Source organism: Syngnathus leptorhynchus, chromosome 2, assembly GCF_054491065.1.
Source record: "Syngnathus leptorhynchus isolate UIUO chromosome 2, UIUO_Slep, whole genome shotgun sequence".
Taxonomy (NCBI): Eukaryota; Metazoa; Chordata; class Actinopteri; order Syngnathiformes; family Syngnathidae; genus Syngnathus; species Syngnathus leptorhynchus.
Window position 1 is genome coordinate 10945929 of NC_141196.1, and position 13508 is coordinate 10959436.

Genomic DNA, 13508 nt, shown 5'->3' on the forward strand with positions numbered 1-13508 from the left:
CGAGTTAACCTCCAATGATGAGATATTATGACTGATTAAATAAACACTTTACAGGAATGTTTGTACATTAAATCATATTAATTATAATGTGCCCAATATGTGAAAGAGCTTCCTCTGGTCTTTTAACAGAATGGTTCTAGCCTGGCATTTGTTTTCAATTTGCTCGGTCCAAATCTCGTCTGGCATTAATTTGGTCCTGGCAAGGCACTAGTATGGTAGTCAGGCTCTAACCTGGTACTACTTTGTCAGTTTCTAAAATGGTGGTAGTCTGTTTCAAACTAAAGTAAGACTAATTTGATAGTAGTCTGGTTCTAATCTGATAGAAGTCTGTTACTTGTTTGGAACGAGTTTTAAACCAGTCTTGTTTTAGTTTTGCAGTAGCCTCACTTGGTAAGTGCTTCAAACTAGTGTGGTTATAATCTACAATGGATAGATATAGCTTAGTTTCAAGTCTTGAATTTGTATGGTACCAAATTGTACCAAGTCTGTTTCTAGTCCTGTATGAGCCTGGTAGTAGTGTGTTTTTAGTGGTTCATGCCTGGTCGGACACCTGGAACAGGTCTCCGTAAATTTTAATTCTGGTTCTATATTTGATGATGTAAGTTGCTTCAAAGGTAATTTATGAGCATATGCTTGATTTAATTTTTTTCCCGTGAGCATGTCACGTCACGTTTTGAGTTACAAAGCCTCCTTTGTTGCATCACGCGGGTGGTTTTGATGGGTCGCCAGAGCTTTCACCAAGACCGAGACCTCGCTCCTCGGAATTCCACCCGCACTTCCTCGTCCGGGAGTTGACCTTGGCCGGCGTCTCCGGAGGGTATCTCGTCACCTCGGTGGGAACCCTGAAGAATCCTGCAGTTGTGTCCTCTGTTGCCCTGAGGCACGAACTAGACTAAACAGATAGCTGCAGTCCAGCTATTAAAACATACCAATGCCAGGGGAAATCCTTGAATTTATGCAATTCCCATCACAAAGATTCTCAAGGGTTCTATGAACAAGTATAGAGATGAAGTTGGAGTTGTAATAAAACTTTTGTTCTGGTTGTTGCCTTCCTGAAGCCAAATCTTAATCTTCCTATATTACTGACTCACAAACAAAATGTCCTAATCGCCAATCTAACAATGATGAAATGTATACATAACAATGTACGTACATAAGTCTACCCTCCAAGGTAAAATATAAATATATGATATACTAAATGTATATATTTTTGTAAAACCTCTTCACCGTTTCATTTCATACTGTATGCAGTGTTCATGTATTTTTCTATAAAAGTATTTAGTTTTTACTATGCTTATTTATTTTTATTTTCATTTTATTTACAATATATTTTAATTTTGAACACACTAACTTAAATGTATTTAGATTCGTACTCAGAAATTGTTTGATTTTTTTAATAATGTAAATACATAGACCACATTTTAATTGTATTGATATTTCAATACTTTGTATTTATTTTGTTTGTAATTTTGTTGATTTTTGTTTCCCTATTTGCATTTCTTTATATGAATATTATTCCGCTGTATTGGAGAATATTTGTGATCATGAACTGTTTAATTATGAATTTTATGAAATGATATTTGATATCATATTTTGTATTTATTCATTTTTTAAATGTGTGGATTTTTTAAAATTGCTTTGATTCATGTCATTTTGTGATAATTCAGTAATTATGTGAATTTATTTTCAGAAGAAAGTATTGGAACACTTCCTTTAAAAACTGGATTTACGCTCAGTCTCACATACTGCTACTTGATTTAAACCTTATAACCAACACAAAAGCAAGCCAAAGAGCAGTCTCATGGCTTACAATTAAGCAATTGTGAAGCTGAAAGAAGATTCCTCAGCTTCATTGTGCAAAAGCTCCTTAATGTGTGCGACTACACTAAACGGTTGAGGAACATTCCACGCTTACGGGAGCTCTGTCTTTACACTGGCTAATTTTAGCATGCGCTGCCATGCGTGAACAGCTGCATACATTTGACACCTCGGGGCAGATGTGAGCGGAATCTTCATATTTCAACGACATCACAATCGAGACGTGTTGGACTAAAGACTCACTTTGAAGAAATAACAGGTTTCTAGTGTAGAACTTGTCCATTCACTTGAAGCTTTGTTGTAAGACTCTGTTTTGAACATATGATACTGTCATAAATAAACAACATAAATCATCAACAAGCTTGACTTGATAAATGACAAAAGCATATCATTTCTGGTTCTGAGGCGGAAAAGCACTTCTATTCTCAATCAGATTGTACTGGATTAAGCCAACTAGGACCAGACTTGAAACAGGGCCGAACAAGGCTTGAGGCAGACTGCAACCAGGCTAGTTTAAGACTTGTACCAGCCGACAACAACAAAACTAGTGCCAGACTACTACAGGAATGAACAAGGGTAAAAGCAGATGCAGACTACACTAGTGGCAGAATAGGACCAGGTTAGATCCAGGTTATTACGAGACTAGACCCAGGCTAGTTACCAGAGCCAAAGTAAATTCAGCTCACACTAGTACCACACTGTACCCAGGCAAGCATCAGGCTTGTGCCAGGCTGGACCCAGGCTAGTATCAGGCTGGACCTTACTAGTTTGAGATTTGTGCCAGGCTAGCACCAGGTTTGTACTGGACAGGTGTGAGGTTTGTGCCAAACTCGGGCTGGGCCAGAGCCAGGCATGACCCAAGATAGTATTTGTACAAGTCAAGAGAAGAAAGTTCAAGACCAGTACCAGTCTAAAATCAGAGTAGAATCAAACTCTACAAGTCTAGTTTAAGACTACTACAAACTAGTGCAAGGCTAGCACTAGACTATTTATAAGACCAGTACCGGATTCCAACTGGATTAGAACTAGGATATTATCAGAATAGATCTAACCAAGTACAAGTTTAGGAACTAGACTGGCAGAGACAAAGGAAGACCAAATGAGCACCAGACTAAAACCAGACTAGAAATAGGCAAGACGTAATTATGGTCTAATTATCCTTCACTGTTGCTATACCATTCGACTAAACAGCCTCCTTGCTGTTGCAAGAACACAGTCTCCTCTCAAATATAAATATCGGCCTTCTTTCTCCTCCATTGTTGATTATTTTTGCATGTTCCATTCCAATGTTAGCTTACCCTGTAACTATGACCTTAGACTTCATACTCCACTTTGCTGCAGCAGGCCCACAGTCGACATTGGGATTAATTAAACTGTGCAGTCTCAAAAAGACCATTTAAAAAGGGACCACAAGCTTTTTAGAACAATGCACCTGTCCCAGTAGTGGATGATGTCACTCGACACATGGTGAGTAGCGATACACGCCATCACGCCGCAGTAACCTGATCGTACTCGCTATTTAAAGAATGTAAGGCTTTCCCCAAGTTGTTTTCACCGAAGGATAGATATGCTTCATGACTTGGGAACCCTCCAATCCCCCCCAACCCCGTGGACAGGGGTATCCATTACCACGACCCACATTAGCTGTTTGCTGGTGTGTGCGTGTCGTCTCATCTGGAGGTGCGGCAGTCTGCTTTTAATCAAATCTAACATCAGTTTCGTATGAAAGTGAGACCCCTGCAAATGTAGCAGATGGTTTTGTACTAAAGAGGTTGTTTGACAAATCCGTGTGGGAAAGAGGTCGTGGAAACGGTTTGAAAAAGGGCAGACGCTAGTGGGAGGTGATTGCATGAAGTTTTAGTAGGTTCCCACATAAGTGTCTTCATTTGTTTGGTGGTGTGTTTTAGTTAGCTTAGCTAACAACTTCTTAGTGAGGGTTAGCCATTACCTCCACTTGACCAACCTGCAATCTTCTTTCCTTGTGTGGTAAAACTGCCGTAAATATAGGAAAGGCCCTTTATTTACAAGTTTGTCAGTGTATTGTGCGCCAATTGATGCGTTAAAACTAAAACCCGTATGCTAGTTCATCAAATTGTTGTGCCTTTAAACTCCACAATGTCCACTTTGCTTGAAGCAGGATGTTTATCTCCCCTCAAATAAAAATGTTACCTTACTGTGGAGAAGGAAATACATGAGATTCTCTCTCTCCTCTCTTTATTACTCCAAAGTCCCTCCATTTTGCTGCAGATGGCCCGCAGTCTCCTCCTGGATAAAATGTTTCTACAATGGAGAAGTAAAAATGCAAGATCATTATTTTCCTGTTGTTGTTGTCTCATCTTTGATGAAAATGGGTCTCACCACACAGACGTAGTCAGAAGTTCGCCATTGTGTTTGCAATAGATGCGTCGACTCCATGGTCCCCCAATTTTGCTGCAGCTGGCCGGTAGTCACCTCTTAGACTAGTCAGACTCTTATTTACTCCATTGCTGTTGTTTCTTAGAGTTTTTGACTGGTTACCCACGTTATGAATGACTCACATTAGGTACTTACTGGAAGGATTTCTTCAAGCCGCATCACTCAAGCGTGTTTCTCAACGATGCAGAGGAAATATGATTAAGGTGTGTCACATTCGACAAAGTCAGTCATGTGTCAAACATACGAACAAGTTCAAAAGTGATTGGATATTGCAAATATGTGATTCTAGGATACCACACATGCTTTTGACTGGAAGTAATGGACCAACTCTGAAGTATAAATTAGATGTGAACAAGCCAATCTGGCAATCAGGTTGGCCAATGAATAATGTTGAGGAATATGTAGGATTTATGGAGCAAAACTCAATTAGCTTCAGGCTAACAAGGCGCATCTTTGCCTCGTCTCCACCGGGAATTGATTGATCACTACTAAATGCATCACAAAACAAGTGCTGCTTCATATGTATGCTAATGAGCTCAGCTAGGGGTAAGTTGAAGGTGCTTCTATTTTTTTTTTTTTTACTTAGTAAGGTACTGTATGTAACCATACCAATCAATCAAGATAAAAGCTATGAAATTCTATTTGATAAAAAACAAGTGAGAATAATACTATCCTGTTGTTTTCTCATTAACCAATATGCTAACACAATATGACTGCCCTGTAACTAGCAATCTTAGCACGTTCATTACATTCACAAAGGATGCTTGTCTTTAAAAGCCTTGAACCTTCCAAAAGCTCCGACAGTAATTATCAAAAGGCTAATAATAATAATAATAAGTGGCTCACTATGATAAAGGTAATGATGTAATTCACATCAGACGCAAATGTACCTCAGCAGTTAATTACAAGCGTTTACGTTCATTTATGAATCAAGCTTTCAGATTCAAATAGATTCAAATCTCACAGAAGCTTTTAGTGCACAAGTGAGGTTAATCACAGTCTATTGCTCCAGGCCTCTATTGAACCAGGGAGGCCTTAAACACTCATGAAACACAGCAAGTTGAAGGCACGCTTCATAATCCCGGATGGTCTCCTTAGGACGGGGTGGTCGAATACCTTTGTTGATCGCTGCAGTTTGACAGCCTTGATCTTCTCAATACTTAGTCCACAAACACAATATTATATATATGTATATATAAAACAATATAATACATACAATATATACAAATTCGCTAAACTCAGAATGAGAAGCACATCAACAGTTACCTTAATCTATCCATTTTCATCCATATTCAGGGGACCGCCATTTTGGCCAATACCGTCCTCTGCTGTTGACTGACATTGACGTCACAACTGCCCTCAGGCTCGCATTGCGAATGTCACGTGACCGAAACCAGAAAACAGGTGAGCCTTTTTCTAAAGCGCGTCAAGATGCTGAATGCTCTATTGATGGTGGTGGTCTAACGTACTTGTTAAGCACTATCCATTCAGCTTTCTGGGCCAAAAGCTAATCACGTAAAGTATTATTCTTCAATTACAAATTTTCAGAGGCAAGTGAATTTGAAAGCTTCCGCATGAAAGTACTTCAAGATGCTTCCTAACGACAAATGCCGTAGTAGCCTACGTTTATCAAGCATTGCAAATCGAGTTTCCTAGGCGCAAGGTATCGTGAGCTGCTTTCTCAGAGTTCACTAAAGTTAAAATGGTTTGCATTAAAGCATTTTTATGGTGTGAATGCTTTCTTGGTGGTGGTGATCTAAAACACTGTAAAGACACTTTGCTTTTAATGTGTTTCCTTTTACAAAGTTACTGAAACTGAAAGTACACATTAAAGTGTCTCCTGCTGTCTTTATGACTTTACATTTGCTCAGCACTAACGTACAATAAATGTTGGCGGCGGCCACGGTGATCGCGAGTGGGAACACGTTAAGCGTCCTCCTGACAAAATCCATCAGCAACAAGACACGACGCCTCCAACCATGTTGAAAAAAAAAAAAAATCAAAGAATTTGAATAGCGGCTAAAGAAAAGTTGCCGTCAACAGGTGTGTGTTTTGGCTAAGAGAGGCAGAAAGTGAATGATGGACTTTGGCAAACCTCGTCAACGCCGTCTCGTTAGCTGGTGCGGCTCCCGCCAAATGTCTTCATTAGAGGCAGCTGCAAGGGGGAGGTGGAAGAGGAAGAAGAGTTGCATGATGAGGACGACGGGGCCTTAACACCTTCTCCACGCTCATTTGCTAGCCTGTTAGGCAGCACTTTTCACGGCATCTTTACACGGCAAAAGAATAAGAAATGAAATATTTGCTGGATACCAGGTCGCTTGGATCTTCCACCGACAGGAAATGAAGAGACTGCAATTCACTGCCCCCGTCCTGTTGCGTGAAGGGCAGTTGTCGTTGTCTGGCAAATATTTCATACAGACGTGGAATGATTATGGGATGTATCAGTGTTTGGAAATTCCTTGCTGCGTCCCAGGGCGAAGGTTGCCCACCAGGCATTGTAGGAGTTTTTGCATGTTGCAGTAAAGTGGCCTGCAATCATGCTTTCAGCGCAACTTGGCCTTCGTCTCTGTTCAGTGTCCTAATGGCTGTCTCTGGTTGTGGCCGTTTCCAGTCCGGCCAAGCCGCAAATCCGCCAGCTAAAAATTTCTCCTGTCGCGCAGACTTCAAGGCGACCCGATTGGCAGCTGTGTCCAGCTCAAAGCACAATGTTGTACTCCAAGGCCACCTCCAAGGCTTTAGCTTCTCTCAAAAAGAAATCCTTTTAGGATAACATGGCTGAATCCAAGACTTTTTTTTAATCTTACACTGTTGTGATGCCTAAACATTTTTCACATACAAGTCATGTTTTTGCACGTACTGACGCTGGATTTCGTCCTGCTATAAGTTAATAATTTTATCTCATTTTAGCGTGAACCGAATGAGTAAGCTATTAAAAAGTGGTCTTTTAAAAGTACAATCTTCTGACAGAAATCAAAAGGTGATTCCATGTCTTCATCCAGTCACACACAGAATTCCAGCTGACATTCAATCTACCCGATGGCCGGATGCCACACAACAAGTGTTGGCACTAATGAGAGCCTCGCACAAATCACTTAGGGGTGCGGTGCTCTTGCAACTTGAGCAGCAGAAGGAGGGAGAAGGCCTGCGGTGGGGACTTTCAGGCCGCCGGGGACTGGTCGGAACCTGTTGGGGGATGGGGAAGGCCCATATTCGAGATTGTGTGTGTGTGTGTGTGTGTGTGTGTGTGTGTGTGTGTGTGTGTGTGTGTGTGTGTGTGTGTGTGTGTGTGTGTGTGTGTGTGTGTGTGTGTGTACAGTCGTCGCCATTAACATGGTGCAGCTGTGGCACTTATGCAAGGATTTATTGGACGTGTGTTCATTAGAACCTTAAATAAAATGAATTTGTTCCAACAACATTGCAAGTGCACACTATAGAGGGGCTGTAAAAAGATCATAATCGTGTAAATGTGCAGCATTGGTGTCGAATAGATATTGATTGAAACCAAAGTGGCAGACTTTCTGTGACTTTGCAGGTATGCATTATAGACTTTTTGGGGGGGGGTCTAACCATAATAGACATGTTGACAATATATTTCTGTTGCAAGTGGAAATAGCTTTTTGGGCTGGTTTGTTTGATTTGCACAAATGGCCAAAATACCTGCTTCAAATCGAAATGGCCTCCTTTCTACGTCTTTCTCAGAATGGATTTCAGAGACTTTTTGTAGGTCTACTCATGATTGACCTGCCTACCAAATTTCATGTTTGTGTGTTCTTGTTCAATTTGCGCAAAATACCTTTGAAACGGGCACTTGAGATCTAAATTGAAACCTTTCTGTGTCTTTGCTGGCATTTTTTGGGAGGAGATTTCTTAAAGGATCTACTCTAGGTGGAAAATTCATGTTGCTAAGTGAAAGCCATCCGATTCAAGTTGAAGCTCATTTGGATTATGCTAAAAATGTACAAGTTCATGCAAAATGTCTGACTTCCTGTTTAATTGGTCCTTGAGACTTTCATGGCTCCTGTCATGAATCTGATAGACATTCCGTGAACATTTCAAGTTGCTCAATGAAGCGAATGTAAAAGATAATTTTTGTCAACATCTCCAAAACTCTTTCCTCTCATCAAGTGACCACTCCAGAAATAGAATGCCAGCTTTTTTTTTTTTTGTCAGTCTGTTTTGCTGCATGTGCTCGCTGGCTAAAACTTGAATTCTTAAAGTGGATTACATTTCCCTCAACGTTTCCTCAAATATTTGCAGCACTTAGTTAGATTCCGGCAGCGTCCCTGCAACATGCCTGGCAGATGACCTCACTGCACAACTGGCCTCCAGATGCCCAATTATTAATATTTGATGCTACCAAAGTTTCCAGCAGCGTGTTTGCAGCCATGTACGGGCAACTAACTTCAAGCTTTAAAGCAATAAATAGTAGCTAAGCAGAGCCTGGGAATCGACTACACCTGCAAGACTCCTAACAGGCAACAGATGTTGGCATTCAACTTTGAAATACAAAGTAATCATGAATTCATCCTTTGTTAGTTTACGTTGTCTTGTTAGTTGGTGTGGCTCCCAACATGTCCTGATCCCCCAAAATGTATATTAAATTCAGTAATTTTTTAGTTTTTACAACTTACACAAAAGAGTGTTTCCACCAAACTTCATGGACCTTAAACACTTCCTTGAGGAACTCCGCTCATTGCTATTGAGGAAATTTAAGAGCACATTATTTCTTCACTGGGAATGTCACAGTCATATTTCAACTTATGTATCCTTTGCACTTTATTCTTACTGATTGTGACAATGACAAAGGACAATTTTGACCTTTTTATCAAAAATAAAAAAGGACTGCTAATAACCCTGATGTACAATAGAGAGGACTTTTTTTTTCCTCGTGGATTGTCACCCTTCATATTCAACTTTTACACCCTGATTACTGAATTTGTACTCTTTTTAGCCTTGATAAAGCCCAAATCACATGACCACTATTTCGACCAATGATAAATATTTACTCAGAAGTCCGAGACAAAACATTTATTTCAAAGTCATTCATTATTCCCACCAAGTGAAACTAAAGTTTACGACACACTTAAAAAGGCGATAATCAGGGCATTGAGCCAGCACTTTAATTGTGCTTTAACGCATGCTGCTGTTTTGGTTAGCGAGAGAGTTTTAAAAGATGGCCTGAGATAATTACTACCCATTTTTGTTGACAGGAAAAGGTAGTCTTTCATTTGTATAAAATGGATGATTTCCTGGCTTCTATTGGAGGGACAGCATCTGTTTGAGGAACATTTTCAATAGCAGCGCTCGCTGTTAGTGGCCTACCCTCCAAGTTCATTCATGTCCATGTTACGGTGGGGCGGGGGTCCCTAGAATTCCCCCTGCACGTATGTATGTGCGCTCCAGTGGAAAGGTTAATGTTCAACAGCGTGAATGGAAGGTGCGAACAAAGCACAATGGCCGCACTGTACGCCAGCCAATTCATCCGCATTCACTTCCTGCCCTAATAGCCGCCTCCACTTTCCTCACCATGAGGGGTTGGTCGGTAAGTAGGTCAAAGAAAAGTCATGTTTGAGGTAATTCACCTCCCGGGGGGGGTAACGGCTGCGCCTCTGATCTTGAGAAGACCCCAGAGGTGAGGTCATTTGCAAGTCACATGGTACACGCCCATGATGAGGGGCTTTGATGAAAAGACCCTCTGTTGATGGGAATGCCAAGCAAAGTCCATTCAAACTTCATCTGGTATGGGGTAGATAGGGAAGTAAATAGAGTTCCTATTTTAAGAAGACTTGTGATGATCTTTTTTTAGCGTTTAGTGTCATTTTGTGCCACCGTTGTGCTAAGGAACTATGATGAAGTGAATTGAGAAGTTTTTTTTTAGACGATAGTAGGGCTTTTACTGCCATCTTGTGGCATCTATAGGCAATTATGAATCTTTTGGGTTCCCACAAACTTTAGGTATTTTGCTGCTGTTTGGAAGCTAATACTATGAGCTAATCCGAATCGGCGCATCCAACAAAATCCACTGCAGCTCTGCTTACCTTTTGACTTTTATCTCATAGCAGGTGTTACATCATGATAGCGTTTCTGAACGTCTCTTGAAAATGGATCTGGACCTTCACCCAGCCTACAAGCAATTGAAAATAAAATCTTCTCTAATGCCTTTAATGATTCTAATACAAACTTGTTTCAGGGAACATTTAGCCATTTTGATGCCTTATTTCGATGGTGTTTTCCCTCACTGACCATCCGGCGAATCCTATTTTCCCCATCGTGATAAGGTCACTTCTGGTGTTGGAAAAAAAAGAAGGAAGGTTTTATTCATTAAATTTCATTAATTAAAACATGGCTACCTGAGGCCAAGACGAACCCGTCAACTTGTAACCTCCTGAGCCTGCAATAGTTAATTAAACGCGGCCCCTTTCGTCACTTGCTACGAGAACGGAGATAAGACCTCGACTGGTTACGGCGTGCCGGAACAAGTGTGTGCTCAATAGATGCGATAGCGCTTTAATTTGATTCAGCACAAGAAAAGGAGGGATTATGTAGTTCTTCCAAGCATGCGTGTTTGCCCTGCAGGAGGTATAGCTGCGCCAAAAGTTGGTTTGGTGTCTTCATGAAAGAGTCTTTTCATGCAAAAGTCCTTCTTTTGTATTTGTTGGCGCAGAGTAAGTTAATGGCTGGTGACCAAGCCCACATGAAAGGATCAAAGGCAATCCAGGCAGGTTTTTCTTTTTTTTTTTCTATTCAAGTTTACATACTTTTTTTTATTTAAGTATTGAAAGAGGTTGAATGATAGCTGTGCTCGAAAAGATGCTACAGCTTGTCTAGTTGCTACTTTGTATATTACGAGTTCTAAGTGAAAAAATAACAGACAAGTAACGTAAAGTAAATACAATTCCATTATATCCAAAGTATATTCAAGATTGATGTGACCTGGGAGAACTTTTCTGACGATTCGATTCCGTCTGCGGCCTTCCTGGCTGGAGTTTGCATGTTCTCCCTGTGCCTGCGTGGGTTTCCTCCGGGTACGGTTTCCTCCTACTTTCCAAAAACGTACATGGTAAATCAATTGACCAAAGGTCTAATTGTGAGTTTGAAAGGTTGTTCGTCGATATGTGCCCTTTGATTGGATGGTGACCAGTTCAGGGTTCAGTTCACCGCGAGCCCCCCAGAAGTGCTGGAATAAGCTCCAGCACACTCGCCACCCTCGTGAAGAGAAGCGGTTTGGAAGATTAATGAATAAAAAAAAGATTTCCATCCACAAGGCAAGCGATCTGACGTTTCATTCAATAGCAGGTGGGTGGATGAAAGGGCCCTGTCAATGACATCACGTCATCCGTTCCAACTTGGCGCCGTGTATTAAACGATAGGGACGGGAATTATTTTGGCAAATACAAGACTAGACTAAAAAAATGGGAACACCAGATATGTATTGAGCAAACGTTAAAATATTGCTCGCATTTCTCATTAAGACCTCAATGTGGGACCTGCGTAGGTACACTTGAATTGATGTTTTTCCTTTCCTCGCTTGCCTCGCCAACATCCACTTTAGGTTCCTGACCGGAGTTGGCCTATTAAGGTCCTCTGGTGTGTGATTCACTTGGCACAATGCTTTTGTTTTCTTGTTATTTTTAAAAGCAAGCAAGCAAGCACAGCCACTTGCTTCTCAGTTATGAATGTGTCTGGAAAAGCATGCACCATGGGGGCAAAGAGCTTAGACAAACAACCATTTCCATCAGCAGGATGTATCTGCTTGTTTGGACAAATATAATATAAGCAGTGGCCATACAGAATGCACAGGAGTTGCAAGTGACATGAGCGCCTTTAGTGCTGTTTATATGAAAGTGATTATAAGTTTGACACTAGTTTCTCACTCACAAAAAAAAGATTGAGCCTACGAAAGAGTACAAGTACATTAAAGATTGATTTATACACAACACTGATGTAATGTTATGTATCTGGTGTTGGAATCCAATTCTTCAAGAAATAATGATACTTATACGGTAGTAAATCAAATATCTGAGTACTCCTGAGAATTCCATTAAATCACACGAGACATTTGTAAATTCATGTGAAAATCTCATGAGTATTCTATTAATTGTTCAAGGCTTTGTCATATCTGTCCTTATAAGAATTTCTCAATGATGAGACTTCACCAAACCTATTGGGACCATAGGGGACTTCATGTGAACTTCCTCAAAAACACACGTAACTGATGTAAGACATCTAAATGATTTCTATAGACTAACTCCAGACTTCTACGAAGCTTTACACTGATATCAGTTCCTTCTTTCTAGTAGAACTATCTAATAGGTTAGTTGACTGTAATTGGCTAGTTTTGGATTGTAACATTTGAGATTGTGACACCTAAGAACAATTGTGGCGGGCAAATCACGGTCACGTCACGCATGAAGGTGGCATTTGATGATACACGGCTAATGACAAAATAAACACAGCTAAGTTAATATATATTCTCTCGCGATGTCTTGAAACTCCAAAATCTATGCTTTGCTGTCTTCTGTTTACGCTCAGATAAAATTTCTTGGTTGTATAAAGCATTGAATGACGTTTTTTGGTGAATTTCCCATTTTAAGGTGCAACACATCCTTTCATTTGTTTTTGTTTCCATTTTATTTTAGGAGTGCAGGAGTCCCATCAGGAGAAGGTGATCGCAGTGTCTGGAGAAGGGACGATCCATAGCCCGGATTTCCCTCGCATTTATCCCAGGAACATTGTGATGGTGTGGAGACTGGTGGCGGCGAACAACATGAGGATTCAGCTTTTCTTTGACGAGCGGTTCGGCTTGGAAGACCCCGAGGACGGAATATGCAAGTAAGGCCGGATGCGTTCATTTGCGAAATTCCCTCTTGGGTTCCTACTGCTTCGGACCCTCGTGAATATTGAAAATCAGCCAGTAGAAAATTTAACGGCGTCGATACATACGGCGCCTAACGATAACGTACACTCATACACACTCGCGCCATACGCGCTATATCTGTTTTGTCGGCGGGGTCACTTTGGATTACGGCTCGTGTTTGCCTCCGTTGCCATTTCATTTCAAGGAGGAGCCGGTCGATGGCGGCCGTGTATGCGTTTACGCTGATACATCACCACTGACTGGACGTCACGCAGGAGACAAATCAGGGCAAGGTGGATGAGTGAATGAAGAAGAGCAGGAGGAAGCGGGAGGAGTTGGGGGTGCTTAATGCAGAGCTACTCATGCCTGGAGAGTCCCCTAAAGGATGACGAAGAGTACTGCAGACTTGGTTTTTCTC

General features: G+C 41.0%; 1 protein-coding gene across 3 annotated transcripts in view; it reads left to right on the forward strand.

Annotated features, from left to right (window-relative positions):
* The window catches only part of pdgfc (platelet derived growth factor c), a 28649-nt gene that overhangs the window by 5751 nt on the left and 9390 nt on the right, over nt 1-13508 (forward strand). For 2 of the 3 annotated variants that reach the window (XM_085904642.1, XM_085904651.1), the window contains exons 2-3: nt 5530-5637; nt 12873-13065. In XM_085904642.1, coding sequence (XP_085760768.1) covers nt 5530-5637; nt 12873-13065 — 301 coding nt within the window. The remainder of the gene's footprint in view (nt 1-5529; nt 5638-12872; nt 13066-13508) is intronic. The other variant, XM_085904661.1, reaches the window with a different exon arrangement.